At 42.6% G+C, this 26,128-nt stretch overlaps 1 protein-coding gene across 2 annotated transcripts in view; it reads right to left on the minus strand.

Annotated features, from left to right (window-relative positions):
• Window positions 1-2,420: 2,420 nt before the first annotated feature.
• Window positions 2,421-26,128, minus strand: part of LOC120032868 (transient receptor potential cation channel subfamily M member 4-like) — a 65,896-nt gene continuing 42,188 nt past the window's right edge. For both annotated transcript variants that reach the window (XM_038979095.1, XM_038979086.1), the window contains exons 18-27: window positions 25,721-25,994; window positions 25,504-25,619; window positions 24,378-24,510; window positions 23,698-23,872; window positions 21,863-22,031; window positions 19,596-19,777; window positions 19,246-19,378; window positions 14,238-14,310; window positions 13,667-13,760; window positions 2,421-2,809 (exon numbers count right to left, since the gene is read on the minus strand). In XM_038979095.1, coding sequence (XP_038835023.1) covers window positions 2,781-2,809; window positions 13,667-13,760; window positions 14,238-14,310; window positions 19,246-19,378; window positions 19,596-19,777; window positions 21,863-22,031; window positions 23,698-23,872; window positions 24,378-24,510; window positions 25,504-25,619; window positions 25,721-25,994 — 1,378 coding nt within the window. In that variant the 3' untranslated portion in view covers window positions 2,421-2,780. The remainder of the gene's footprint in view (window positions 2,810-13,666; window positions 13,761-14,237; window positions 14,311-19,245; window positions 19,379-19,595; window positions 19,778-21,862; window positions 22,032-23,697; window positions 23,873-24,377; window positions 24,511-25,503; window positions 25,620-25,720; window positions 25,995-26,128) is intronic.

Consider the following 26,128-nt stretch of genomic DNA (forward strand, 5'->3'; position numbering starts at 1 on the left):
AATGGATTTATCGTGATAGTGTAGGCTATATTAAATGGATTTATTAGACTTATTAAAATGTAGATGCTCTAAAGGTCTGCATCAGTGGCTTGTAGGCTTGGTGTGGAAGCCAGGAGATGCTAAGTGTGTTTATGTTAATTAACGGTAAATTACCGTGAGACCGGCAATTATTTGCTTGACAATCACCGGCTAACAAAATGTAATAACCACCACAGCCCTAGTAAGGACCCTTAAAATAAAGTGTTACCCTAAGGGGAAAGGATTTGCTTGGCCCAGCACAGGCAGTGTAGTCCCCTGGTCTTCTGGTCCCAGTGATGCCATGTGTAGTGGGCATAGGGAGAAAACAGAGAGAGAGACACACACTGATACATGTACTGCCATTTTGGCTCTATATTATACACCACCATCAGCCTGTACCGTTGACACCAGGAAGGATGGGGCCATTGACTCATGCAGCCAACACCAAATCCTGACTCTGTCATCAGCATGATGCAAAAGGCACAAGTATTCGTCGGACCAGGCAATGTTTTTCCACTCCTCAGTTGTCCAGTGTTGGTGATCTCCTGATAGGAGTGGAACCCGGTGTGGTCGTCGTCTTCTGCAATAGCCTATCCGTGACAAGTACCGACGAGTTGTGTGTTCCGAGATGCCGTTCTGCACAACACTATTGTACTGCACCATTATTTGCCTGTTTGTGGTCTGCCTGTTAGGTTGCACAATTCTTTCCATTCTCCTTCGACCTCTCTTATCAACAAGCTTTTTTTGGCTCACAGGACTGCCGCTGACTGAATGTTTTTTGTTTGTCGCACCCTTCTCGGTAAACCCTAGACACTGTTGTGCGTGAAAATCCCAGGAGGATGGCCGTTTCTGAGATACTGGAACTGCTACTCCTAGAACCAACAATCATACCACGCAATAAATCACGTAGGTCACTCATTTTCCCCATTCTAAAAGAGGGGCTGGTGTGGCTGAAATGCTAGGGCCGATTTGTATATATTTTTTTGGCAGCCCCTGAGTTAAATCAATTTATGATTATCATCAAGCATCACTTGTGTCCCAATCTTCATATTATTTTCACTTTGGTCTTCCAACAACATGCGGGGGAAACAGCGCAATAGCCGATTAACTGCGACGTGAATCGCCTGTATCCAGTAGCCTATATCCCCGGTATAGCCCCATCTCCCCTAATCTGCATCGGATGCGCTCATAAGTGCACTGCTACTCAGAACATCTCAAGTTATGATGCTACTTGCATTTCATCAAATGTTCGCAGTCAAACAACCAATAATAGTGCAAGACTCTGGTTCTTTTCCTGTGTTTGGTCTGGACTGCATTCTCACCTGCAGAGAAACGCACCACGGTACGAATTGAATCTGACTACCCTTTTTAAACGAACCATGGTGCGTTGTTTGCAGATAGTGTTCACACCAGTCCAAGCTAACCAAACTAAGGGGGAAAATGCACCAGAGTTTGGAAAAACCGCACCAATCCAAATTGGTGTGATAACTCCCTCAGTAACACTCAGGTTCAAACAAACAAACTAGCCTAGCACGTTATCTTGTTAAACTAATTAAACTAGCGTCATAGAGAAAGCAGCAAAGCCCTATGCCTGACATGTCCATCAACGGTGACTCGAGTCAGGAACATTTCACTGCGATCGGCAATGTAAAACTGATTTTGAATCATAAAACCACCTAAATCATTAAGAAAAAAACATTAACATTTTTTGGGGGTTAATGTGTTTGTATAATTAGATTTTTTATTTGGCTTTTCATAACAGCCTGCGGGTCACTGGAAGGAGTTTTTGCAAACATTGCATGCACAGTTTGAGCTACTCTAGGCGGATGTTGCAGGCTACAGTATGCCAGTGCTGCCCCCCTCATTGAGTATCTCAATGAGGGGGGCAGCAGGCCAACCAGGATACAGCAGGCTCCCATTATTAACTAAATTGTCAGCCACTCCGGCCACCTGTGGAGGCTCCACTTTTGCAGCAGGGGCCTCATCCAAGCAGAGGAAGCTATACTGAGCCCCTCACCAGAGCATTATGCCCAGTTCTCACCCTGGCCACTGCGTCCAGCGACTTGGGGGAAGTCTAACGTATGCTCAGTCTGCTCTGCTCTCACCTGTTTGGCCAGGGACCTTGGCAAAGAGTCCGCAAATGTTGACCACAGATTCCCAATAACTGCAGATAATGCCTGCCTTGCCTGCCTTAATACAGACTAGCCCCTTTGTTAATATAGCTGAAGGAGACACAAGAAAGCCTGATTGAACTCCTCAAACCCCCCCCCCCCAAACCAGCCTTAATCCTTGGGGAAATGCTCTGTGGAGCAATTAAACAAAATTAGAGCTCTTTGGCAATACAGATCAGTGCTGTGTTTACTGACAACCAAATTAAGCATTCAATGAAAATAACCAAAAAGCAACATACAACAAAAAGTTTAATGTGTTTGTACTTGGTCATGTCAAATAATAATATTTTACCTTTACAATGTCTGTACATATTACATTAGGAACATATTGTCCGTCCATTCTATAACCCACAGGAACAAGATTTGTTGAACATAGGAACAACAAAGTGTAACATAGAAGAGCAACAATGGTACACATACAAAATGGCAGCAGTTGAAATTATCAACGTTTAAAAACGACATTGAAATGATTGATGAATGAGCATCGAGTCCGTCTTTGGCATTTCTTGACATTCTTCGGCACTGAGTGACAGTGATTGTAGGTGTGTGTGCACGTGTGTCTAGATTTCACTATTCTCCATCAGACATGGGTCAGTTAGTTGGAGAAAGAGGGGTCAGATCTGAAAGAGAAAACACAATGGAAACTGGAGTACATAAAACCAAGTATTAACATTTACTGGGGATCCATAAAGTTAATTTGAAAATTGTTATAGACTGGAAAGGTCTCTGATGTAGAAGGAAGCAGCCTGAAATAGAAATAGAACATACAGTTGAAGTCGGAAATGTACATACACCTTAGCCAAATACATTTAAACTCAGTTTTTCCCAATTCCTGACATTTAGGATAACCACTTTATTTTAAGAACGTGAAATGTCAGAATAATAGTAGAGAGAATGATATACACTGCTCAAAAAAATAAAGGGAACACTTAAACAACACAATGTAACTCCAAGTCAATCACACTTCTGTGAAATCAAACTGTCCACTTAGGAAGCAACACTGATTGACAATAAATTTCACATGCTGTTGTGCAAATGGAATAGACAACAGGTGGAAATTATAGGCAATTAGCAAGACACCCCCAATAAAGGAGTGGTTCTGCAGGTGGTGACCACAGACCACTTCTCAGTTCCTATGCTTCCTGGCTGATGTTTTGGTCACTTTTGAATGCTGGCGGTGCTTTCACTTTAGTGGTAGCATGAGACGGAGTCTACAACCCACACAAGTGGCTCAGGTAGTGCAGCTCATCCAGGATGGCACATCAATGCGAGCTGTGGCAAGAAGGTTTGCTGTGTCTTTCAGCGTAGTGTCCAGAGCATGGAGGCGCTACCAGGAGACAGGCCAGTACATCAGGAGACGTGGAGGAGGCCGTAGGAGGGCAACAACCCAGCAGCAGGACCGCTACCTCCGCCTTTGTGCAAGGAGGAGCAGGAGGAGCACTGCCAGAGCCCTGCAAAATGACCTCCAGCAGGCCACAAATGTGCATGTGTCTGCTCAAACGGTCAGAAACAGACTCCATGAGGGTGGTATGAGGGCCCGACGTCCACAGGTGGGGGTTGTGCTTACAGCCCAACACCGTGCAGGACGTTTGGCATTTGCCAGAGAACACCAAGATTGGCAAATTCGCCACTGGCGCCCTGTGATCTTCACAGATGAAAGCAGGTTCACACTGAGCACATGTGACAGACGTGACAGTCTGGAGACGCCGTGGAGAACGTTCTGCTGCCTGCAACATCCTCCAGCATGACCGGTTTGGCGGTGGGTCAGTCATGGTGTGGGGTGGCATTTCTTTGGGGGGCCGCACAGAGGTAGCCTGACTGCCATTAGGTACCGAGATGAGATCCTCAGACCCCTTGTGAGACCATATGCTGGTGTGGTTGGCCCTGGGTTCCTCCTAATGCAAGACAATGCTAGACCTCATGTGGCTGGAGTGTGTCAGCAGTTCCTGCAAGAGGAAGGCATTGATGCTATGGACTGGCCCGCCCGTTCCCCAGACCTGAATCCAATTGAGCACATCTGGGACATCATGTCTCGCTCCATCCACCAACGCCACGTTGCACCACAGACTGTCCAGGAGTTGGCGGATGCTTTAGTCCAGGTCTGGGAGGAGATCCCTCAGGAGACATTTTACATTTACATTTTAGTCATTTAGCAGACGCTCTTATCCAGAGCGACTTACAGTAGAGTGCATACATTTTATTATATTTTACATACTGAGACAAGGATATCCCTACCGGCCAAACCCTCCCTAACCCGGACGACGCTATGCCAATTGTGCGTCGCCCCACGGACCTCCCGGTTGCGGCCGGCTGCGACAGAGCCTGGGCGCGAACCCAGCCCAGCCTGGGCGCGAACCCAGAGACTCTGGTGGCGCAGCTAGCACTGCGATGCAGTGCCCTAGACCACTGCGCCACCCGGGAGGCATCCGCCACCTCACCTCTAGACCATCCGCCACCTCATCAGGAGCATGCCCAGGCGTTGTAGGGAGGTCATACAGGCACGTGGAGGCCACACACACTACTGAGCCTCATTTTGACTTGTTTTAAGGACATTACATCAAAGTTGGATCAGCCTGTAGTGTGGTTTTCCACTTTAATTTTGAGTGTGACTCCAAATCCAGACCTCCATGGGTTGATAAATTTGATTTCCATTGATAATTTTTGTGTGATTTTGTTGTCAGCACATTCAACTATGTAAAGAAAAAAGTATTTAATAAGAATATTTCATTCATTCAGATCTAGGATGTGTTATTTTAGTGTTCCCTTTATTTTTTTGAGCAGTGTATTTCAGCTTTTATTTCTTTCATCACATTCCCAGTGGGTCAGAAGTTTACATACGCTCAATTAGTATTTGGTAGCATTGCCTTTAAATTGTTTAAATTGGGTCTAAACGTTTTGGTAACATTCTACAAGCTTCCCACAATAAGTTGGGTGAATTTTGGCCCATTCCTCCTGACAGAGCTGATGTAACAGTCAGTTTTCTAGGCCTCCTTGCTCGCACACACTTTTTCAGTTCTGCCCACAAATTGTCTATAGGATTGAGGTCAGGGCTTTGTGATGGCTACTCCAATACCTTGACTTTGTTGTCCTTAAGCCATTTTGCCACAACTCTGGAAGTATGCTTGGTGTCATTGTCCATTTGGAAGACCCATTTGCGACCAAGCTTTAACTTCCTGACTGATGTCTTGAGATGTTGCTTCAATATATCCACATCATTTTCCTACCTCATTATGCCATCTATTTTGTGAAGTGCACCAGTCCCTCCTGCAGCAAAGCACTCCCACAACATGATGCTGCCACCCCCGTGCTTCATGGTTGGGATGGTGTTCTTTGGCTTGCAAGCCTCCCCCTTTTTCCTCCAAACACAACGATGGTCATTATGGCCAAACAGTTATATTTCATCAGACGAGAGGACATTTCTTCAAAAATTACGATCTTTATCCCCATGTGCAGTTGCAAACCGTTGTCTGGCTTTTTTATGGCGGTTTTGGAGCAGTGACTTCTTCCTTGCTGAGCGGCCTTTCAGGTTATGTCGATATAGGACTCGATTTAGTGTGGATATAGATACTTTTGTACCTGTTTCCTTTGCTGTTGTTCTGAGATTGATTTGCACTTTTTGCACCAAAGTTCGTTAATCTCCAGGAGACAGAACGCGTCTCCTTCCTGAGCGGTATGGCGGCTGCGTGGTCCCATGGTGTTTATACTTGCGTACTATTGTTTGTACAGATGAATGTGGTACCTTCAGGCATTTGGAAATTGCTCCCAAGGATGAACCAAACTTGTGGAGGTCTACAATTATTTTTCTGAGGTCTTGGCTGATTTCTTTTGATTTTCCCATGATGTCAAGCAAAGAGTCACTGAGTTTGAAGGTAGGCCTTGAAATACATCCACAGGTACACCTCCAATTGACTCAAATTATGTAAATTAGCCTATCAGAAGCTTCTCAAGCCATGACATCATTTTCTGGAATTTTCCAAGCTGTTGAAAGGCACAGTCAACTTAGTGTATGTAAACTTCTTAACGACTGGAATTGTGATACAGTGAATTATAAGTGAAATAATCTGTCTGTAAACAATTGTCGTAAAAATTACTTGTGTCATGCACAAAGTAGATGTCCTAACCGACTTGCCAAAACTATAGTTTGTTAACAAGAAATTTGTGAAGTGGTTGAAAAACAAGTTTTAATGACTCCAGCCTAAGTGTATGCAAACTTCTGACTTCAACTGCATGTAACAGTATCTTCAGAAAGTATCACACCCCTTGAATTTTTCTACATTTGCCTATTATTCTTTTCGAAGCTCTTCAAGCTCTGTCAAATTGGTTGTTGATCATTGCTAGACAACCATTTTCAGGTATTGCCATATATTTTTTGCAGTATTACTTTAGTGCCTTGTTGCAAACAGGAATAGAATATGTTTTTTTAATTGTTTTATTCTGTATACTGTAGGCTTCCTTCTTTTTACTCTGTCAATTAGGTTAGTATTGTGGAGTAACTACAATGTTGTTGATCCATCCTCAGTTTTCTCCCATCACAGCCATTAAACTTTGTAGCTGTTTTAAAGTCACTTATTGACTTCCATTGCCGAAGCTACCGGGTATGCCTCAGCTAGCTCGTCAGGCTTCCATGCCTCGGCTGGCTCGACAGGTTCTCAAGCCTCGGTTTGCTCGTCGGGCTCCCATGCCTCAGCCGGCTCGTCGGGCTTCCATGCCTCGACAGCTTCCCGTGCCTCAGCTGGTTCGACTGGTTCCCGCGCCTCAGCTGGCTCTACAGGTTCCCGAGCCTCAGCTGGCTCTACAGGTTCCCGAGCCTCAGCTGGCTCTACAGGTTCCCGAGCCTCAGCTGGCTCTACAGGTTCCCGCGCCTCAGCAGAAGCGACTGGCCTGCTCCTGGTCCCTCAGGAGGGGTCCTCCTCTCTGGCGCTATTGTCGCCAGTTTACTCATTATTACGCACACCTGTCACCATCATTACGCACACCTGTGCCTCATGAGACTTAGCTGGACTCATCACAGTACATGTTTTGTACTATGTTCTATTTATTATTACATTTGCACTCCCTGTACTTGTTTCCCGACTCCCAGCGTACACTTTACTAGTGCCCTTCTTTGCAAGGATTTGGAAAACCTCCCTTGTCTTTGTGGTTGAATCTGTATTTGAAATTCACTGCTCGACTGAGGGACCTTACAGATGTGTGGGGTACAGAGATGAGGTAGTCATTTAAAAATCATGTTAAACACTATTATTGCATAAAGAGTGAGTCTATGGAACTTATGTGATTTGTTATGCACATTTTTACTCCTGAACTTATTTAGACTTTGCCATAACAAAGGGGTTGAATTCTTATTGACTCAAGACATTTCAGCTTTTCATTTTTAATGATTTTGTAAAAATTTGTAAAAACATAATACCACTTTGACATTATGTGGTATTGTGTGTAGGTCAGTGTCCAAACATCTCAATTTAATCAATTTCTTTCCCTGTTCTCTCTCTTCTAAACAAACCCTCAAATCAGCAAGCTAACTTGGAACGAATTAAATAGTGCAGTCAAATTTAACATGGTAAATTCATAAGCTCGAATAAGAATTATATAGAAAGGGCTATTTTTTGGTTTCAATGTAGATGTGGATTATAATATACAACATTTCCATATAAACAAATAGTTGTGTAAAAGTGTAACATAGGATTGAAATAAATGTCATCCTCCGTCTTCCCTGACTTTTTCTAAATAGGTGTATTTACATTGCTCAGTTGTTACATTTCTAATCGCTGGGCGTTGGTACCAGGCTGTTATGTTCGCGCTAATGTGTCTCATTACTGAATGAATGACGTCAATGGATGAATGGCCGATAGATAGATAGATAGATAGATAGATAGATAGATAGATAGATAGATAGATAGATAGATAGACAGATAGACAGATAGATAGATAGATATAGATAATGCATGTGACTTCAACATTTAATTTGAGTTAACTGAATGATGAGGAGAACGACTGGAAGAGGATAAAGAGGGTGATTGAATTCCTCTTCCCCACACACAACAGCTCACATTTTGGTAGGCTATTTGTTTGTCTACTTGTCTATAATTAGATACATGCAGCTACTCTTCTGTCATTATGTGTTGCTTTAGAAGACCAAATAAACACTTGCTCAACAGAATGAATGCTTCAATCTAGTTGACATCCGTATAGTTTCTTGTCATTTCTGCTTCTTTCACGTACAATCAGCTTTACAATCAGCACCTTCACACTCGGTCGCTAATCGCGCATTCACATTCTCTCAAGATGCTGAAAGAAAGAAATAATTTCTCCACTCCTGTTCCCAGGTCAAATTGGTGTATAATTTCCCCCCAAAACGTGGTTTTGGAACACTTCAAATGTAAAAACATGGTTTTGGATGTTGTAAGAGTTTGTTTTACCAGTTGTCAGGATGTCACAATGGTCCCAGGTGTTCTTACACCATCCCACACCATTTTAAGTAAAGTAATGAAATGGTGTGGTGGTTTTAAAGTTAGTGGTACACTGTTCAGCTAAAGTATGACCCCACCTGGCATTTGAACACATAACCTTTGGATTTGAGATGCACTGATCTATCTGCAGCGCCACAAAGTCTATCATTCCTTTACATATTCATGACCTATAATACATCTCTGCACTTAGCAAAATAGTTCCATCTGTGCTGCTATTTTAGTTATCAGTTTATCTGACTATTCTCTCATCATTGATTTAATTGACTTATTTCAGTAATTTGAGGGTTTTCAGTATAGTTGTCTAATGTTGGTGAGGCATATTATTCTGTTTTAATGTTACTCCTGAATAACTAGGATAAATATAATAGTTTATTTTAAGAATAGGAATACAGGTGTAGGAATACAGGTGAATTCAGTTATTAACACAGGTGTGGTGGTGTAGCAGAAAGATCGAAACCAAGAGTTGGAGAGTTCAAATCCCAGGTGAGGACAAATTCAATAATTTCTGTATAAAAAAAACATACACAATGTAAGCTAAAAGCACTAAAGTCACTGTGCGAATCATAACGCCGAATTTTTGTTTTCACGTGAAATCTCACATGTGAAGTGTTCCAAAACCACATGATTGCACATGTGAAATCGTGCTTTTTCTGTGAGGGTGTACAGCAAGAAATGCTTAATTCTGCAGGAATTAATATTATATGTGGTGGATCGACTAACTTTTTCCCAAAAGCATTTGGCGATTGACATGTAGGCCTACTTGGAGCGCGGACAATTAGGTCCTAAAGCTCAGGCTTGTGCAAAAATGGCAGATACACATAATGAAAGAAAACCTCAGTGTAGCCTATAGATATAAATTGCACAAGAATTGTACATTTATGGATTTTTATGCATTGTTTTCTCTTTATTCAACCCGCCCGCAACCCACCCAAATTGCAAGTAGCCTAATGGGGGAGAGTTATGACAACTCAGCGCATCCACTCAGCCAGTTAAAAACAAACAGTGTTACACGGAACCCAAACCGGCAGCGCGCGTGCGCCATCGTGCATAAATGTATTTTGTCCCCCTACACCAAACGCGATCACGACACGCAGGTTAAAATATCAAAACAAACTCTGAATGAATTATATTAATGTTGGGACAGGTTGAAAAACATGAAACATTTATGGCAATTTAGGCTAGCTAATTTGTCTTTTTTAGCTAGCTTGCTGTTGCTAGCTAATTTGTCCTGGGATATAACATTGAGTTTTTATTTTACCTGAAAGATCCTCTACTCCGCCAATTAATCCACACATAAAAGGTCAACCGAATCGTTTCTAGTCATCTCTCCTCCTTCCAGGCTTTTCTTCTCTTGACTTTATATTGCCATTGGTAACTTTCATAAATTAGGTGCATTACCACCACTGACTTTGTTCGTCTTTCAGTCACCAATGTGGGTATAACCAATGAGGAGATGGCAAATGGGTACCTGCTTCTATAAACCAATGAGGAGATAGGAGAGGCAGGACTTGCAGCGCGATCTGCATCAGAAATAGAACTGACTTCTATTTTAGCCCTTGGCAACGCAGACGCTCGTTGGCGCGCGCGAGCAGTGTGAGCGCAATAATTGAATAACATAGATTTCTAAATTTATTTTGCGACGCGAGCGGTGTAGTCAGCCTGTTATTGTTTTTCACACTTTACATTAGTGTGACAAAGGATACATACAGGACATTCGGAAAGTATTCAGACCCCTTTACTTTGTCCAAGGGGTCTGTTTTGTTACGTTACAGCCTCATTCTAAAATTGATTAAATAAAACATTTTCCTCATCAATCTACACAAAATACCCCATAATGACAAAGCGAAAATTTGTGAATTTTTGAACATTTCTAAAATAAATAAAAAACTGAAATCTCACATCGATAGGGTTCACTTAAGGACATTCAGAGACTTGTCCCGAAGCCACCCCTGCGTTGTCTTGGCTGTGCTCGTTGTCCTGTTGGAAGGTGAACCTTTGCCCCAGTCTGAGGTCCTGAGCAGGTTTTCATCAAGGATCTCTCTGGGCTTTGCTCTGTTCATCTTCCCCTCGATCCTGACTAGACTCCCAGTCCCTGCCGCTGAAAAACATCCCCACAGCATGATGCTGCTGCCACCACCATGCTTCACCGTAGGGATGGTGTCAGGTTTCCTCCAGATGTGACGCTTGGCATTCAGGCCAAAGGGTTCAATCTTGGTTCATATGACCAGACAATCTTGTTTCATGGTCTGAGAGTCCTTTAGGTGCCTTTTGGCAAACTCCAAACCGGCTGTCATGTGCCTTTTACTGAGGAGTGGTTTCCATCTGGCCACACTACCATAAACGCTTGATTGATGGAGTGCTGCAGAAATGTTGTCCTTCTTGAAGGTTCTCCCATCTCCACAGAGGTCACCCCCCTGACCAAGGCCCTTCTCTCCCCGATTGTTCAGTTTGGCCGGGCGGCCAGCTCTAGGAAGAGTCTTGGTGGTTCAAACTACCATTTAAGAATGAGGGAGGCCACTGTGTTCTTGGGGACCTTCAATGCTGCAGACATTTTTTTGGTACCCTTCCCCAGATCTGTGCCGACGCAATCCTGTCTCGGAGCTCTACGGACAATTCCTTCGACCTCATGGCTTGGTTTCTGCTCTGACATGCACTGTCAACTGTGGGACCTTATATAGACAGTTGTGTCCCTTTCAAAATCATGTCCAAACAATTGAATTTACCACAGGTGGACTCCAATCAAGTTGTAGAAACATCTCAAAGATGATCAATGGAAACAAGATGCAGCTGAGCTCAATTTCGAGTCTCATAGCAAAGGGTCTGAATACTTATGTAAATAAGGTATATGTTTGTCATATTTAATACATTTGCAAAAAAATATATGTTTTCGCTTTGTCATTATGGGGTATTGTGTGTAGACTTGATGAGGATTTTTTATTTATTTTTTTAATCAATTTTAGAATAAGGCTGTAACGTAACAATGTGGAAAAAGTCAAGGGGTCTGAACACTTTCCGAATACGCTGTATTTCTCATCACAAATCTCGGAGATCTATGGACAGTTCCTTGGACTTCATGGTATAGTTTCTGCTCTGACATGCACTGTCAACTGTGGGACCTTATATACTGTAGAGAGGTAAGTTTGTTTATAAATCATGTCCAAACAATTTAATTGGCCACAGGTGGACTCCAATCAAGTTGTAGTGACATCTCAAGGATGATCAAAGGAAATTGGATGCACCTGAGCGTCAATTTGGAGTGTTCTAGAAAAGGGTTGTGAATACTTATGTAAATGTAGATATTTCTGTGTTTCAATTGCAATAAATTTGCAAGAATTTCTAAAAACATGTTTTTATTTAAACTAAAGGTATTTTGGTTTCGGTGCATAAAACAGTACATAGCCTATCAATGTGTAGGCCTACTGTGGAATAAAATTGATAATTGTGTATTAAAAACATAAATATGTGTTTGCAGTGCATACAACCATGCCAACAGCCAACTGAAGATCAGTGGACAAGGAGCTGGACAACAGGTCCCGTTGGTTCCCAAGAAAGCAGTGAGTTTTTCTAGATTCAAGGAATGTGTTTGTGTATGTAGAATTTGTGTGGAAAAGTCACATGTGATCGTTTAGTTTGAGCAAGCTAATTTATCTACTGTTTCTAGGCCACTGTAATGAGTGGGGGTTTAAACAAGTTCCCCGGCCAGCACACTAAAATCACAATGTTTCCATTTCTATAGTCATGTTACAAAGAGCGTTTTTTAATTGAAGCGACCAAATGTCGGCCTTTAACCATCCGAATATTTTATACAATATTCTGCCCATATTTCTATGGAATGTTTTAGGTAGGCTATACATAGGCTACTGTTAAATGCATTTTTGCTTTTCTTGGAATAGAAACACCATAATATGAATCAATTTAATCAAGCTACTGTTAGAAATAAATGGTAAATAATAAAGGCCAGTATCAACTTCTTTTCATAAAGAAAAGGGAATACATCATCTCAAACTGCAGCGGTCAAATGATTTGTGCAGAGAAGCAAGCACCAACAAGCTGGAGAATGGAATATATTTGATTGGCAAATTGCATATTATTACAAACCTTGACATCAACAAAATCATAACATCTGGTCTGCATGTAACTGAACAAGTTACATTTGTACAGTAGGAAGTATTCGTTGCTTTTCTTGCCCGGGTATAGTCATTGCCATTGTACTGTATGTAGCCTACTCCTGCCCAATTCTTAATTCACAATTGGAAGATTATAATATTTGATAGCCTAATAATAATATAAAATACAATTCAATTTAAATTATGAAGTGTATTCACAATTGAATGGCATGATGACCTCTGCTCAGCTTCAAATGCCCTGATTAGTAACTGGAGTATATTTGCTCAAACATGCCCTCTGGTGGTTTGGACAAGCATTAACGGCAAGCACTGTAACGCACCATAACAAACCGTACCGTGAAGCAACTTTTGATTGAAGAACCACCGAGGGTACAAAACATAAGGAACAAAGACTGAACAGGTGAAAGCTGACCAGGTTAATCCCTTATTGATGTCACCTACACTTCAGTCAGTGTAGATGAAGGGGAAGAGACAGGTTAAAGAAGGATGTTTAAGCCTTGAGACAATTGAGACATGTATTGTGCCATTCAGAGGAAAGACAAAATATGTAAATGCCTTTGAACGGGGTATGGTAGTAGGTGCCAGTTGCACCGGTTTGAGTGTGTCAAGAACTGCAACGCTGCTGGGTTTTTCATGCTCAACAGTTTCCCGTGTTTATTAAGAATGGTCCACCACCCAAAGGACATCCAGCCAAATTGACACAACTGTGGGAAGCATTTGAGTCAACATGGGCCAGCATGCCTGTGGTAATCTTTTGACACCTTGTAGAGTCCATGCCCCGACAAATTGAGGCTGTTTTGAGGGCAAAAGGGGGTGCAACTCAATATTAGGAATTTGTTCCTAATGTTTTATACACTCAGTGTATGTCTGTATGCAACCTTACCTCTGAGAATGGGCGGAGGACGTGTGGGTTTTATCAAGTTACTCTGAGAGAGAGCGTCCACCATCCAGGAGAGGGCACTAGAACAATATTCCAACTTGGAACAAGAGAGAGGGGATGGGGGTGAGAAGGAGAGAGAAGTTATTTTCCCTAACCCCTAAATCTAAAACTATACCTAACCCTAACCTTAATTCTAACCCTAAACCTTACCCCTAAGCCTAAAATAGTATTTCTCCTCGTGGGGACCGGCAAAATGTCCACACTTGTCCGAATTTTCCTTGTTTTACTATCCTTGTGAGGACTTCTGGTACCCACAAGGAAAGTTAAACCAAAACGGATGGTGACCGGGGATTCGACCGAGGTGGCGGACCTAGATGCACAGGCGTCATGGGGTAAGGACTCAATAGCTCCGCTCCTCAACACGCACAAAGCCACCCCCCCCCCATTAAGGACCACTGAAACTTCAGACCACTGAAACTCGTTGCCACTGGGCATATAAGTCTGTGCGTGTGTATGCGTGTGCGTGTGTGTGTGTATGCTGTGACCAGTGGCAGCGGCCCAGGCTGACACTGACCTTGGTCTCTAGCATTCTCAGCCTGCGGTCGTGGTCCTGGATCTTTACCATCTGCTTTAGGACACTATTCACCCTTCAACACAGGACCACAAGACAGGTTAGAGGTCAATTCAGGAATTGAACTGAAGTCCTATTCATGAAAAGATAACTGAATTGAACCAATCCCTAACACAGGAGGACCAATCTCTTTGGTGCAATTTTCAGAAGAATGTGGTCCATTTTCACAACACTTAGTACAAAACTCAAAACAGATCATCAAAAAGGCATTCGTTTCAAAACTAAGCACATTTTCAATGGCTAAGTACTCTCAAAATCATAGTCACTTTTTCACCAAACTTAGTCAGCGTTTCATCTAAAAATACACATTGCAATACATGTTCATATAAAGTAATTGCTGGCCTTCTAGGCAGAGCTGCAAAGAAAAAGCTATATCTCAGACTGGCCAATAAAAAGAAAAGATTAATGGGCAAAAGAACACAGACACTGGACAGAGGAACTCTGACTAGAAGGCCAGCATCCCGGAGTTGCCTCTTCACTGTTTATGTTGAGACTGGTGTTTTGCGGGTACTATTTAATGAAGCTGCCAGTTGAGAACTTGAGGTGTCTATTTCTCAAACTAGACACTCTAATGTGCTTGTCCTCTTGCTCAGTTGTGCACCGGGGCCTCCCATTCCTCTTTCTATTGTGGTTAGAGCCAGTTTGCGCTGTTCTGTGAAGGGAGTAGTACACAGCGTTGTACGAGATCTTCAATTCCTTGGCAATATCTCGCATGGAATAGCCTTCATTTCTCAGAACAAGAATAGGCTGACGAGTTTCAGAAGAAAGTTCTTTGTTTCTGGCAATTTTGAGCCTGTAATCGAACCCACAAATGCCGATGCTCCAGATACAAGGCCAGTTTTATTGCTTCTTTAATCTGGGACAACAGTTTTCAGCTGTGCTAACATAATTGCAAAAGGGTTTTCTAATGATCAATTAGCCTTTTAAAATTATAAACTTGGATTAGCTAACACAACGTGCCATTGGAACACAGGAGTGACGGTTGCTGATAATGGGCCTCTGTATTCCTACATTCCATAAAAAATCTGCCATTTCCAGCTACAATAGTCATTTACAACATTAACAATGTCTCCACTGTATTTCTGATCAATTTGATGTTATTTTAAAAAACAAGGACATTTCTAAGTGACCCCAAACTTTGAAACGGTAGTGTATGTATGGAAATAAATGATTGATATATTATGAATTATTTGCCTGTATGTGTAACGGATGTGAAATGGCTAGCTAGTTAGCGGGTACGTGCTAGTAGCGTTTCAATCAGTTACGTCACTTGCTCTGAAACCTATTAGTAGTGTTGCCCCTTGCTCTGCAAGGGCCGTGGCCTTTGTGGAGCGATGGGTAACAATGCTTCGCGGGCGACCGTTGTTGATGTGTGCAGAGGGTCCCTGGTTCGCGCTCGTGTCGAGGGGACGGTCTAAAGTTATACTGTTATATTGATGCTGTTGACCCGGATCACTGGTTGCTGCGGAAAAGGAGGAGGTTGAAAGGGGGGTGAGTGTAACGGATGTGAAATGGCTAGCTAGTTAGCGGGTACGCGCTAGTAGCGTTTCAATCAGTTACGTCACTTGCTCTGAAACCTATTAGTAGTGTTGCCCCTTGCTCTGCAAGGGCCGCGGCCTTTGTGGAGCGATGGGTAACGATGCTTCGTGGGCGACCGTTGTTGATGTGTGCAGAGGGTGTGGAGGTCTTGGGCTGGCGTGGTTACAGATGGTCTACGGTTGTGAGGCCAGTTGGACGTAATGCCAAGTTCTCAAAATGACGTTGGAGACGGCTTATGGTAGAGAAATTGACATTCAGTTCTCTGGCAACAGTTCTGGTGATTTTAATAATTTTGACTATTTTTACTTCACTACATTCCTATTGACAATAATGACAATTTTTGCTCCATACATTTTTCCTGACACCCAAAAGTACTCATTACATTTTGAATGCTTAGCAGGACAGGAAAATGTTCAAATTCACGCACTTATCAAAAGAACATCCCTGGTCATCCCTACTGCCTTTGATCTGGTGGACTCACAAAACAAATGCTTCATTTGTAAATTAAGTCTGCTTGTTGGAGTGTGCCCCTGGCTATCTGTAAATAACAAAACCGAAATGTCTGGTTTGCTTAATATAAGCAATTTGAAATTATTTTTACTTATGATACTTAAGTATATTTAAAAACAAATACTTTCAGGCTTTTAATTAAGTAGTATTTTACTGGGTGACTTTTACTTTAGTAATTTTATATTAAGGAATTTTTACTTTTACTCAAGTATGACAATTTGGTACTTATTCCACCACTGGTCAGCGGTTGAGAAGTTGATGTACCTCAAGATGATCCATTAGACCTGGAGCAAGGACTAACCGGTCAGCCCAGATACATTGATCCTTAGAGCCAGCTCCAGGAACTGCTTGCCCTGTCTTTGCCAGTAGAAAGCATTGCACAAGTCCTTGGTGTGTCAGAATGCAGTGTTGTCAGACGTATGAAAGAGAATGACCTATCTGTCCGGGGATAATACTCTACAATGTCCGATGAGGAGCTAGACAATGTACTGTAGGGTCGGCTATGAAATCCAGCATGCCCCATGCAGGCTACAGAGCTGTGAAGGGAGCCTTGCTCACCCAGGGCCACCATGTAGAGTGGGCAAGGGTAAAGGCATCAATGCATCGAATCGACACAGCTGGGGTTATCCTTCGGGTTACCCAGATGGGTTGTGTTGTCCGATGGAAAATATTCGGTGGCTGCGCCCCAGACAGTTATGCATATAAACACCAAACACCAACTGATTAGGCAAGGTTTAGAAACAAATCTAACACATTAATGTGGGTCTTTGTTTTAAAACCTCTAACGCCTCACAAACCCGGATCCGGGATCCCCCCCATCAAAAAAGCTGACTAGCATAGCCTAGCCTAAAGCCACAGGGATATCATATAATAAAATGTTCATGAAATCACAAGTCCAAGACACCAAATGAAAGATACACATCTTGTGAATCCAGCCATCATTTCTGATTTTTAAAATGTTTTACAGGGAAGACACAATATGTAAATCTATTAGCTAACCACGTTAGCAAAAGACACCACTTTTTTACTCCACCATTTTTTTACTCCATCAGTAGCTATCACAAATTCGACCAAATAAAGATATAAATAGCCACTAACCAAGAAACAACTTCATCAGATGACAGTCTGATAACATATTTATTGTATAGCATATGTTTTGTTAGAAAAATGTGCATATTTCAGGTATAAATCATAGTTTACCATTGCAGCCACCATCACAACTCTCACCAAAGCGACTAGAATAACTACAGAGACCATCGTGTATTACCTAATTACTCATCATAAAACATTTCTTAAAAATACACAGCGTACAGCAGATGAAAGACACAGATCTTGTGAATCCAGCCAATATTTCAGATTTTCTAAGTGTTTTACAGCGAAAACACTATATAGCGTTATATTAGCTTACCACAATAGCAAACATCACAACAGCATTGATTCAAGGCAAAAATAGCAATAACGTATAAACCACCAAAATATATAAATTTTTTCACTAACCTTCTCAGAATTCTTCAGATGACAGTCCTATAACATCATATTACACAATGCATATAGAGTTTGTTCGAAAATGTGCATATTTAGCGGCACAAATCGTGGTTATACAATGTGATTAGTGGCCAAAACTTCAAGCAATCTGTCCGGCGCCATCTTGGAGAGGCACTTAATCTAATCGAAAACTATTCATAAACTTGACTAAAAAATACAGATTGGACAGCAAATGAAAGATAAATTAGTTCTTAATGCAATCGCTGTGTTAGATTTTTAAAATGAACGTTACTGCGCAATACAGCGTGCGCTAAAGCGAGACCGCACCATAATTCATGGCGGAATTATTATTTGACATTTGTCAACATAAGTACGAATTAACAGCATAAAGACTGCTTACTATTTGCTGAGCTTCCATCAGAATCTTGGGCAAGGTGTCCTTTCTCCAGAACAATCGTCTTTTGGTTGAAAGATGTCCTCTTGTCCTGTCGAAATAGCCGCTAACGTTAGCCACCCACTGGAGAGGTGTCCAACTCGTGAAAGCGCATCACAAAGAAATCCAGGAAAATCGCAATAAACTGATATAAACTGCTATAAGTCGGTTTAAATTAACTACCTTATGATGTCTTTAACAACTATAACGAATAAAAACATGACCGGAGATACAGAACTGCTAAAACGAACGCTTTGCAGGAGGCCATTGTGATGTCCCTGATGCGCCAAGCGCCCCGTTGAAAAGAACGGTACTTCCGTTCCACGGTCTTATATAGGGCCCCAGATTGCGCAATCCACTCCATTCAAATTCTCCCCGCTTACTGACATCTAGAGGAAGGCGTATGCAGTGCATGTAGCCCGATGGCTTACATGGGGACTTATAAACTGACCTCAGAACAGGGACCTCGATTTCTGAAATCTCACTCCCTGACAGGAAATGTGCTGCAGAATGAGTTCTGTTTCACTCAGAGAAATCATTCAAACGGTTTTAGAAACTAGAGAGTGTTTTCTATCCAATAGTAATAATAATATGCATATTGTATGAGCAAGAATTGAGTATGAGGCAGTTTAATTTGGGAACGAATTTATACAAAGTCGAAATGGCGCCCCCCTAGTGTCAAGAAGTTAAATCAATATTCTTATCACAGTTATCACAATATCACAGTTAACTTATATTTTGGATCAATGGTTGTGTGGTGAAAGATCTTTCCAAACAAAATTAATGCACAAATAAAGGTTTTAAATATAATACTTGCGGCATTAAAAGTGTTACCAGTTTGGAGAGTTGTACTAAGAGTTTTGAAAATTCACCAAATACTTTTGAAAATAGCACCAAAGCAAAACGAACTAAAGCTGTTAAATCTGACGTTTAGTATATGACATAAATAAGTGACTGAGGGGGAGAGGTGGAGAGATGTCTCACTTGACGGAGGTGCGTTTAAGTCTCTCTGAGTCTTTCTCTCTCTCTCGTTTGTTCTGGGCAGACAGTATATTCTCCTTCTGGATGGCCTCCCACATGTTCAGTTTACTGGCCTGCCTACCATAGATCTCCAGAACTGAAGGAGAGATAGAGGAGAGGAAAAGAGGGGGATTTGGAAGAAGATAAAAAATGTTTTTTTAAATATTCAGCTATTCAGATAAAATTTTGGACGACAACGGGAGTGGACTTCTAAAATGTTAGTAATTTAGCAATATACAACTGTGAGCATTTTCATTTCACAATACATCACATCTCTAGTGGCTCTCCTCCCCTCCGTCTCCATCTCTTCTCACCAAAGTGTTTGATCTTGACGGAGGGGATCCTGCGGATGCGCCTCTTGATGAAGAGGTGGAGGTGGGAGATGATGATGAAGGGTGGCGCAAGGCAGGGTCTGGAATGGTACTCCAAGATAAGCTTGTAGCGCTGAAACTTCCAGTAGGTGTCGCTGTGCTCCTGCACTTTTGAGAACGTATGACTGCAGTGACGAGAGAGAGAGCCAGCCACAGTGAAATGTTACCAGCCAGAATATCAGCGAATACATTGCATTCGGAAAGCATTCGCACCCCTTGACTTCTTCCACATTTTCTTACATTACAGCTTTAATGCAAAATAGATTTTTTTTTAAATGTCCTCATCAATCTACACACAATAACCCATAATGACAAAGCAAAAACTGTTTTTTTAGAAGAAAAAAAAAAAGATTTAAAAAAAACTGAAATCTCACATTTACATAGGTATTCAGACCCTTAACTCAGTACTTTGTTGAAGCACCTTGGTAGCGATTAAAGCCTTGAGTCTTCTTGCATATGACGCTACAAGCTTGGCAGACCTGTATTTGGGGAGTTTCTCCCATTCTTCTCTGCAGATCCTCTCAAGCTCTGTCAGGTTGGACGGGGAGCGTTACTGCACAACTATTTTCAGGTCTCTCCAGAGATATTTGATCGGGTTCAAGTCCGGGCCACTCAAGGACATTCAGAGAATTGTCCCGAAGCCACTCCTGCGTAGTCTTGGCTGTGTGCTTAGGGTCGTTGTCCTGTTGGAAGGTGAACCTTTGCCCCAGTTTCAGGTCCTGATCGCCTGGAGCAGGTTTTAATCAAGGATCTCTCTACTTTGCTCCGTTCATCTTTCCCACGATCCTGACTGGTCTCCCAGTCCCTGCCGCTGAAAATATCCCCAAAACATGATGCTGCCACCACCATGCTTCACCGTAGGGATGGTGCCAGGTTTCCTCCAGATGTAACGCTTGGCATTCAGGCCAAAGAGTTCAATCTTGGTTTCATCAGACCAGAGAATCTTGTTTCTCATGGTCTGAGAGTCTTTAGGTCCCTTTTGACAAACTCCAAGCGGGCTGTCGTACCTTTTACTGAGGAGTGGTTTCCGTCTGACCACTCTACCATAAAGGCCTGATTGGTAGAGTGCTGCAGAGATGGTTGTCCTTCTGGAAGGTTCTCCCATCTCCACAGAGGAACTCTAGAGTGCTGTCAGAGTGACCATCTGATTCTTGGTCAACTCCCTGACCAAGGCCCTTCTCCCCTGATTGCTCAGATTGGCCTGGTGATCAGTTCTCGGAAGATTCTTGGTGGTTTCAAACTTCTTCCATTTAAGAATGAGGGAGGCCACTGTGTTCAATGCTGTAGAACATTGTTGGTAACCTTCCCTTGATCTGTGCCTCCACACAATCCTATCTTGGAGCTCTACAGACAATTCCTTCAACCTCATGGCTTGGTTTTTGCTTTGGCATGCACTGTCCACTGTGGGACCTTATACGGACAGGTGTGTGCCTTTCAAAATCATGTCCAATCAGTTGAATTTACTACAGGTGGACTGCAATCAAGTTGTAGAAACATCAAGGATAATCAATGGAAACTGGATGCAGCTGAGTTTAATTTCAAGTCTAATAGCAAAGGGTCTGAATACTTATGTAAATAAGGTACGTGTTTTATTTTTGATACATTTGCAAACATTTCTAAAAACCTCTTTTCGCTTTGTCATTATTAGGTTTTGTGTGTAGATTGCGGACTCTTTTTAAAATATTTAATCCATTTTAGAAAAAGGCTGTAATGTAAGAACATTTTGAAAAAGTCAAGGGATCGGAATACTTTCCAAAGGCACTGTGTATTGGTTTTATTATATTTTTTGGTTATTGACGTTTTGGGCACAAATAAAAGCAGAGTCAGAAAAACATTTGGCATTTTGATAACACGCAATGATAGTGTCAAATAAGACACTATATACACACCTTCAATCAAATTGATTGAATTAAATTAAATCGAATTAGCTATAATTTATCACATCAGAGGTTCTGAGACAATAAACAACACTAGTCAAGACACAGTGAGGAACTAGATAAGAGGAAATCAGCCCACGGATTAGAGGGGCCTATTGAATAAGTGATGATCTGTTGAGGGGAACACAAAGCGAGTGAAACAGGGATATGGAGGGGGGTGCTAGATGGGAAAGAGGGACAGAAAGTGAAACCGGGACAGAGAGTGAGTAAAAGAGAGAGAGAGAAAAAGAAGAACAGAGGGTGAAAGAGGAACAGAGCGAGAAGGTACGTTACCTGAACATGGCGATGAGCAGATTGACCAGGAGGATGTTGGTGACCAACAGGTAGATGACCAGTAGGATGACCACCAGCCAGTTGGCGTAGGTACTCATGCAGGGCTCTGCCCCCGCCCCGATCAGGGTTGCGTTATTGGTGCACTGTATCCCCTCCTCCAGTTTATCAGCTACGGACAGAGAGACAGGGAGAAAAGGGGGGATGTAGAGAGAGAAGGGGGGAGAGAGTGAGGATTCGAAATATACTGAACAAAAATATAAACGTAACATGCAACAATTTCAATGATTTTACTGAGTTACAGTTCATATAAGGAAATCAGTCAATTGAAATGAATTCATTAGGCCCTAATCTATGGATTTCAGATGACTGGGCAGGGGCGCAGTCATGAGTGGGCCTCGGGCAGCATAGGCCCACCAATTTTGGAGACTGGCCCACCCACTAGGGAGCAAGGCCCAGCCAATCAAAGTGAGCCACAAAATGGCTTTATTACAGACAGAAATACGCCTCCGTTTCATCAGCTGTCTGGGTGGCTGGTCTCAGACGATTCCGCAGGTGAAGAAGCCAGATGTGGAGGTCCTGGGGTGGTGTAGTTACATGTGGTCTGCGGTTGTGAGGCCGGTTGGACGTACTGACAAATTCTCTAAAAAGACGGAGGCGGCTTATGGTAGATAAATTAACATTTCATTCTTTGGCAGCTCTGGTAGACATTCCTGCAGTCAGCATGCCAATTGCACACTCCCTCAAAACTTGAGACATCGGTGGCATTGTGTGGTGTGACAAAACTGCACATTTCAGAGTGGCCTTTAATTGTCCCCATCACAAGGTGCACCTGTGTAATGATCATGCTGTTTAAAACCTCTTCGATTATTTACGTTTTAAAATACCTAAAGTAGGATTAGGAAAGTTGATTGAAATGTTTGGACAAAGTTTACAGGTAACTTAGATATTTTGTGGTCATTTTGGGCAAGTTGGAACAGGTGTTTTTCTGAATCAAACGCGCCAAATAAATTGACATTTTGGAGATATAACGACGGAATTAATCGAACAAAAGGACCATTTGTGATGTTTATGGGACATATTGGAGTGCCAACAGAAGAAGCTCTTCAAAAGGTAAGGCATGGATTATATCGTTATTTCTGAATTTTGTGTCGCGCCTGGCGGGTTGAAATATGATTGTCATGTGTTTGTTTGATGGGGGGCTGTCCTCAGATAATAGCATGGTTTGCTTTCGCCGTAAAGCCTTTTTGAAATCTGACACGGTGGCTGGATTAACAAGAAGTAAAGCTTTAATTTGGTGTATTGCACTTGTGATTGTATGAAAGTTAAATATTTCTAATAATTTATTTTGAATTTCGCGCTCTGCAATTTCACCGGATGTTGTCGAAACTTTCCGCTAGCGGCACCCCCAGCCGTAACAGGTTAATCAGCTTCTTGATATGCTACATCTGTTAGGTGGATGGATTATCTTGGCAAAGGAGAAATGCTCACTAACAGGGATGTAAACAAATTGTGGAAAAAAATTGAACATTTCTGGGATCATTTAATTCAGCTCATGAAACATGGGACCAATATTTTACATGTTGTGTTTATATTTTTGTTCAGTATAGATGGCATAAACCAGAGGGACGGATGTGAAGAGAAAAGTCAACATTTGAAATGGATAGGCAAAGAGGGTAGATTGGCCAGTGGTTGGGGTAAGAGATTAGGAGGGGATACAAAAGGAAGAGGGGTGAAAGAACAGAGAGAGACAGTTATATACTATTGCTGTAGGTTTCAAGTACACACACAGACACCTTCACATGAATAAACACATTCGTACACAAACATTGACGCACCATCCATTTCGTGTATGGGGATCTGTCCAAATATGTGTAGGTATGGCCTGTAGAATACTCTGCGAAAGATCCAATTGGGACGGGGGTCATAGGAGTAGAGCAGCGCCTGATTGGCTACGCCGTAGGCCATGAGCCACACCGCCAGGAAGAAGAGGAAGAAGAATATGTCCTTCATCTACCAATCAGGAAGAGGAACAGAGGATTAGGAAAATTATTGGTAACATTGAAATAACACTAAAGGACGTTTTCACAGACCTAAATGATGTCGACTCATAGACTTTAATACAGACTCTCCTTTTAAAATACTTCAAAAGGAGTAGATATCGTCAGTCGTTAGCTTACCTTACCACACAACACGAGTGTGTTTATACACACAGTGTACAAAACATTATGAACACCTGCTCTTTCCATGACATACACTGACCAGGTGAAAGCTATGATCCCTTATTGATGTCACCTGTTAAATCCACTTCAATCAGTGTAGATGAAGGGGAGGAGGCAGGTTAAAGAAGGATTTTTGAGCCTTGAGGGTGCAACTCGATATTAGGCAGGTATTCTTAATGTTTTGTACACTCAGTATAGCCAGCATTTGAAATGTATACACAGTCTTCATCACAAGATCATGTTTCAGTCGACAAAGACCTTCATCATCATCACAAATACTTAAAAGAATCACTCACCATGTTGCCGACAATGATGATCTTTGGTCCCAGCTGTTTGTGGATGGCGAAGATGTGGATGAGACGAAGGGTAAACACCATGTAGTCCACAGCAAACACAGCACGGCCAAACTCATAGGACCAAGGGAACATTCTAGAACACACAACAAACACCTGGTTATAGTCACAGGGTCACACACTCACAAAGATAGACATACACACACTCATATACAGTCAGTGGCCCGTTTATTAGGTACACAAAAATGGATCACTCCTACAGACAGCAAGTCACGTGGCCGTGGCTTGCTATATAAAGCAGGCAGACAGGCATTGAGGCATTCAGTTACTGTTCGATTGAACATTAGAATGGGGAAAACGAGTGACCTAAGCGACTATGAGCTGGGCATGACTGCCGGTGCCAGGCGCGCCGGATCGAGTATCTCTAGAAACGGCCGGCCTCCTGGGCTTTTCACTGTTTACTGAGAATGGTGCGACAAACAAAAAAAATCCAGTCAGCCGCAGTCCTATGGGCGACAACAGCTCATTGATGAGAGAGATCGAAGGAGAATCGTGCAAGCTAGCAGATAGGCCACAAACAGAACAGACAAATAACGGGGCAGAACAACAGTGGTGTGCAGAATGGCATCTCGGAATGCACAACTCGTCGATACTTGTCACAAAGGGACTATTACAGCAGACGACCACACCGCGTTTCACTCCTATCAGCTAAAAACAAGAAGAAACGGCTCTAGTGGGCACACAATCACCAACACTGGACAATTGAGGAGTGGAAAAACATTGCCTGAACTGACAAATCCTGGTTCCTGTTGCGTCTTGCTGATGGCAGAGTCAGGATTTGGAGTAAGCAGCATTAGTTCATGGCCCCATCTTTCCTGGTGTCAACGGTACAGGCTGGTGGCGGCGGTGTACTGGTGTGGCGAATGTTTTTCTGGCACACGTTACATCCCTTGATGCCAACTGAGCAATGATTGAACGCCATGCCCCGAATAATTCAGGTTGTCTAAGGCAAAAGGGGGTGCGACCCGATACTAGATGGGTGTAACCTAATAAACTGGCCACTGAGTGTACAGTCCATATACATCAACACACAGACACATATACACATATAAATATGAAATATACACACCTGCAGCACATGCCCAGGGCAAAGAGTGAGATAGCCAAGATGTCACACTTATTCCACATGTCCTGGATGTAGAGACTCATCCTCTGATATACAGTGTTGCTGCCCACAAAGAACGTCTGCGAGAGAGGATGGTCATTAATATGAATTTATATGTTCTTACCTGTCAATTGTGTGTGTGTGTGTGTGTGTGTGTGTGTGTTCGTATGATGCGTCCTACCTGTCGAATCTCCTCACAGACCATGGTGAAGACCCAGAAGTAGAGAACAAACTCTAAGGTGGACGGGCCGTGAGGGGGCGGGGGCTTGAAGTCCACCAATAGGATGTAAGCAAACAGGGAGAGGAACAGGAAGTACATCAGCACGTTGCCCAGGAACGAGGTGACGGGCGCAAACCAGAACTCCCTCCAGCGCAGCAGTATGAAGGGCCTCTTGGGATTGGAGGCACCTTTCCGTTTGGCCCTTAAAGCAGCATATTCCTCAGCATCCTCTTCCCTGTGAGGAAAATAATGAGAATAATTACTGTGTGTGTGTGTGTGTGTGTGTGTGTGTGTGTGTGTGTGTGTGTGTGTGTGTGTGTGTGTGTGTGTGTGTGTGTGTGTGTGTGTGTGTGTGTGTGTGTGTGTGCG

This window comes from Salvelinus namaycush, chromosome 3 (genome assembly GCF_016432855.1).
Source record: "Salvelinus namaycush isolate Seneca chromosome 3, SaNama_1.0, whole genome shotgun sequence".
Classification (NCBI taxonomy): Eukaryota; Metazoa; Chordata; class Actinopteri; order Salmoniformes; family Salmonidae; genus Salvelinus; species Salvelinus namaycush.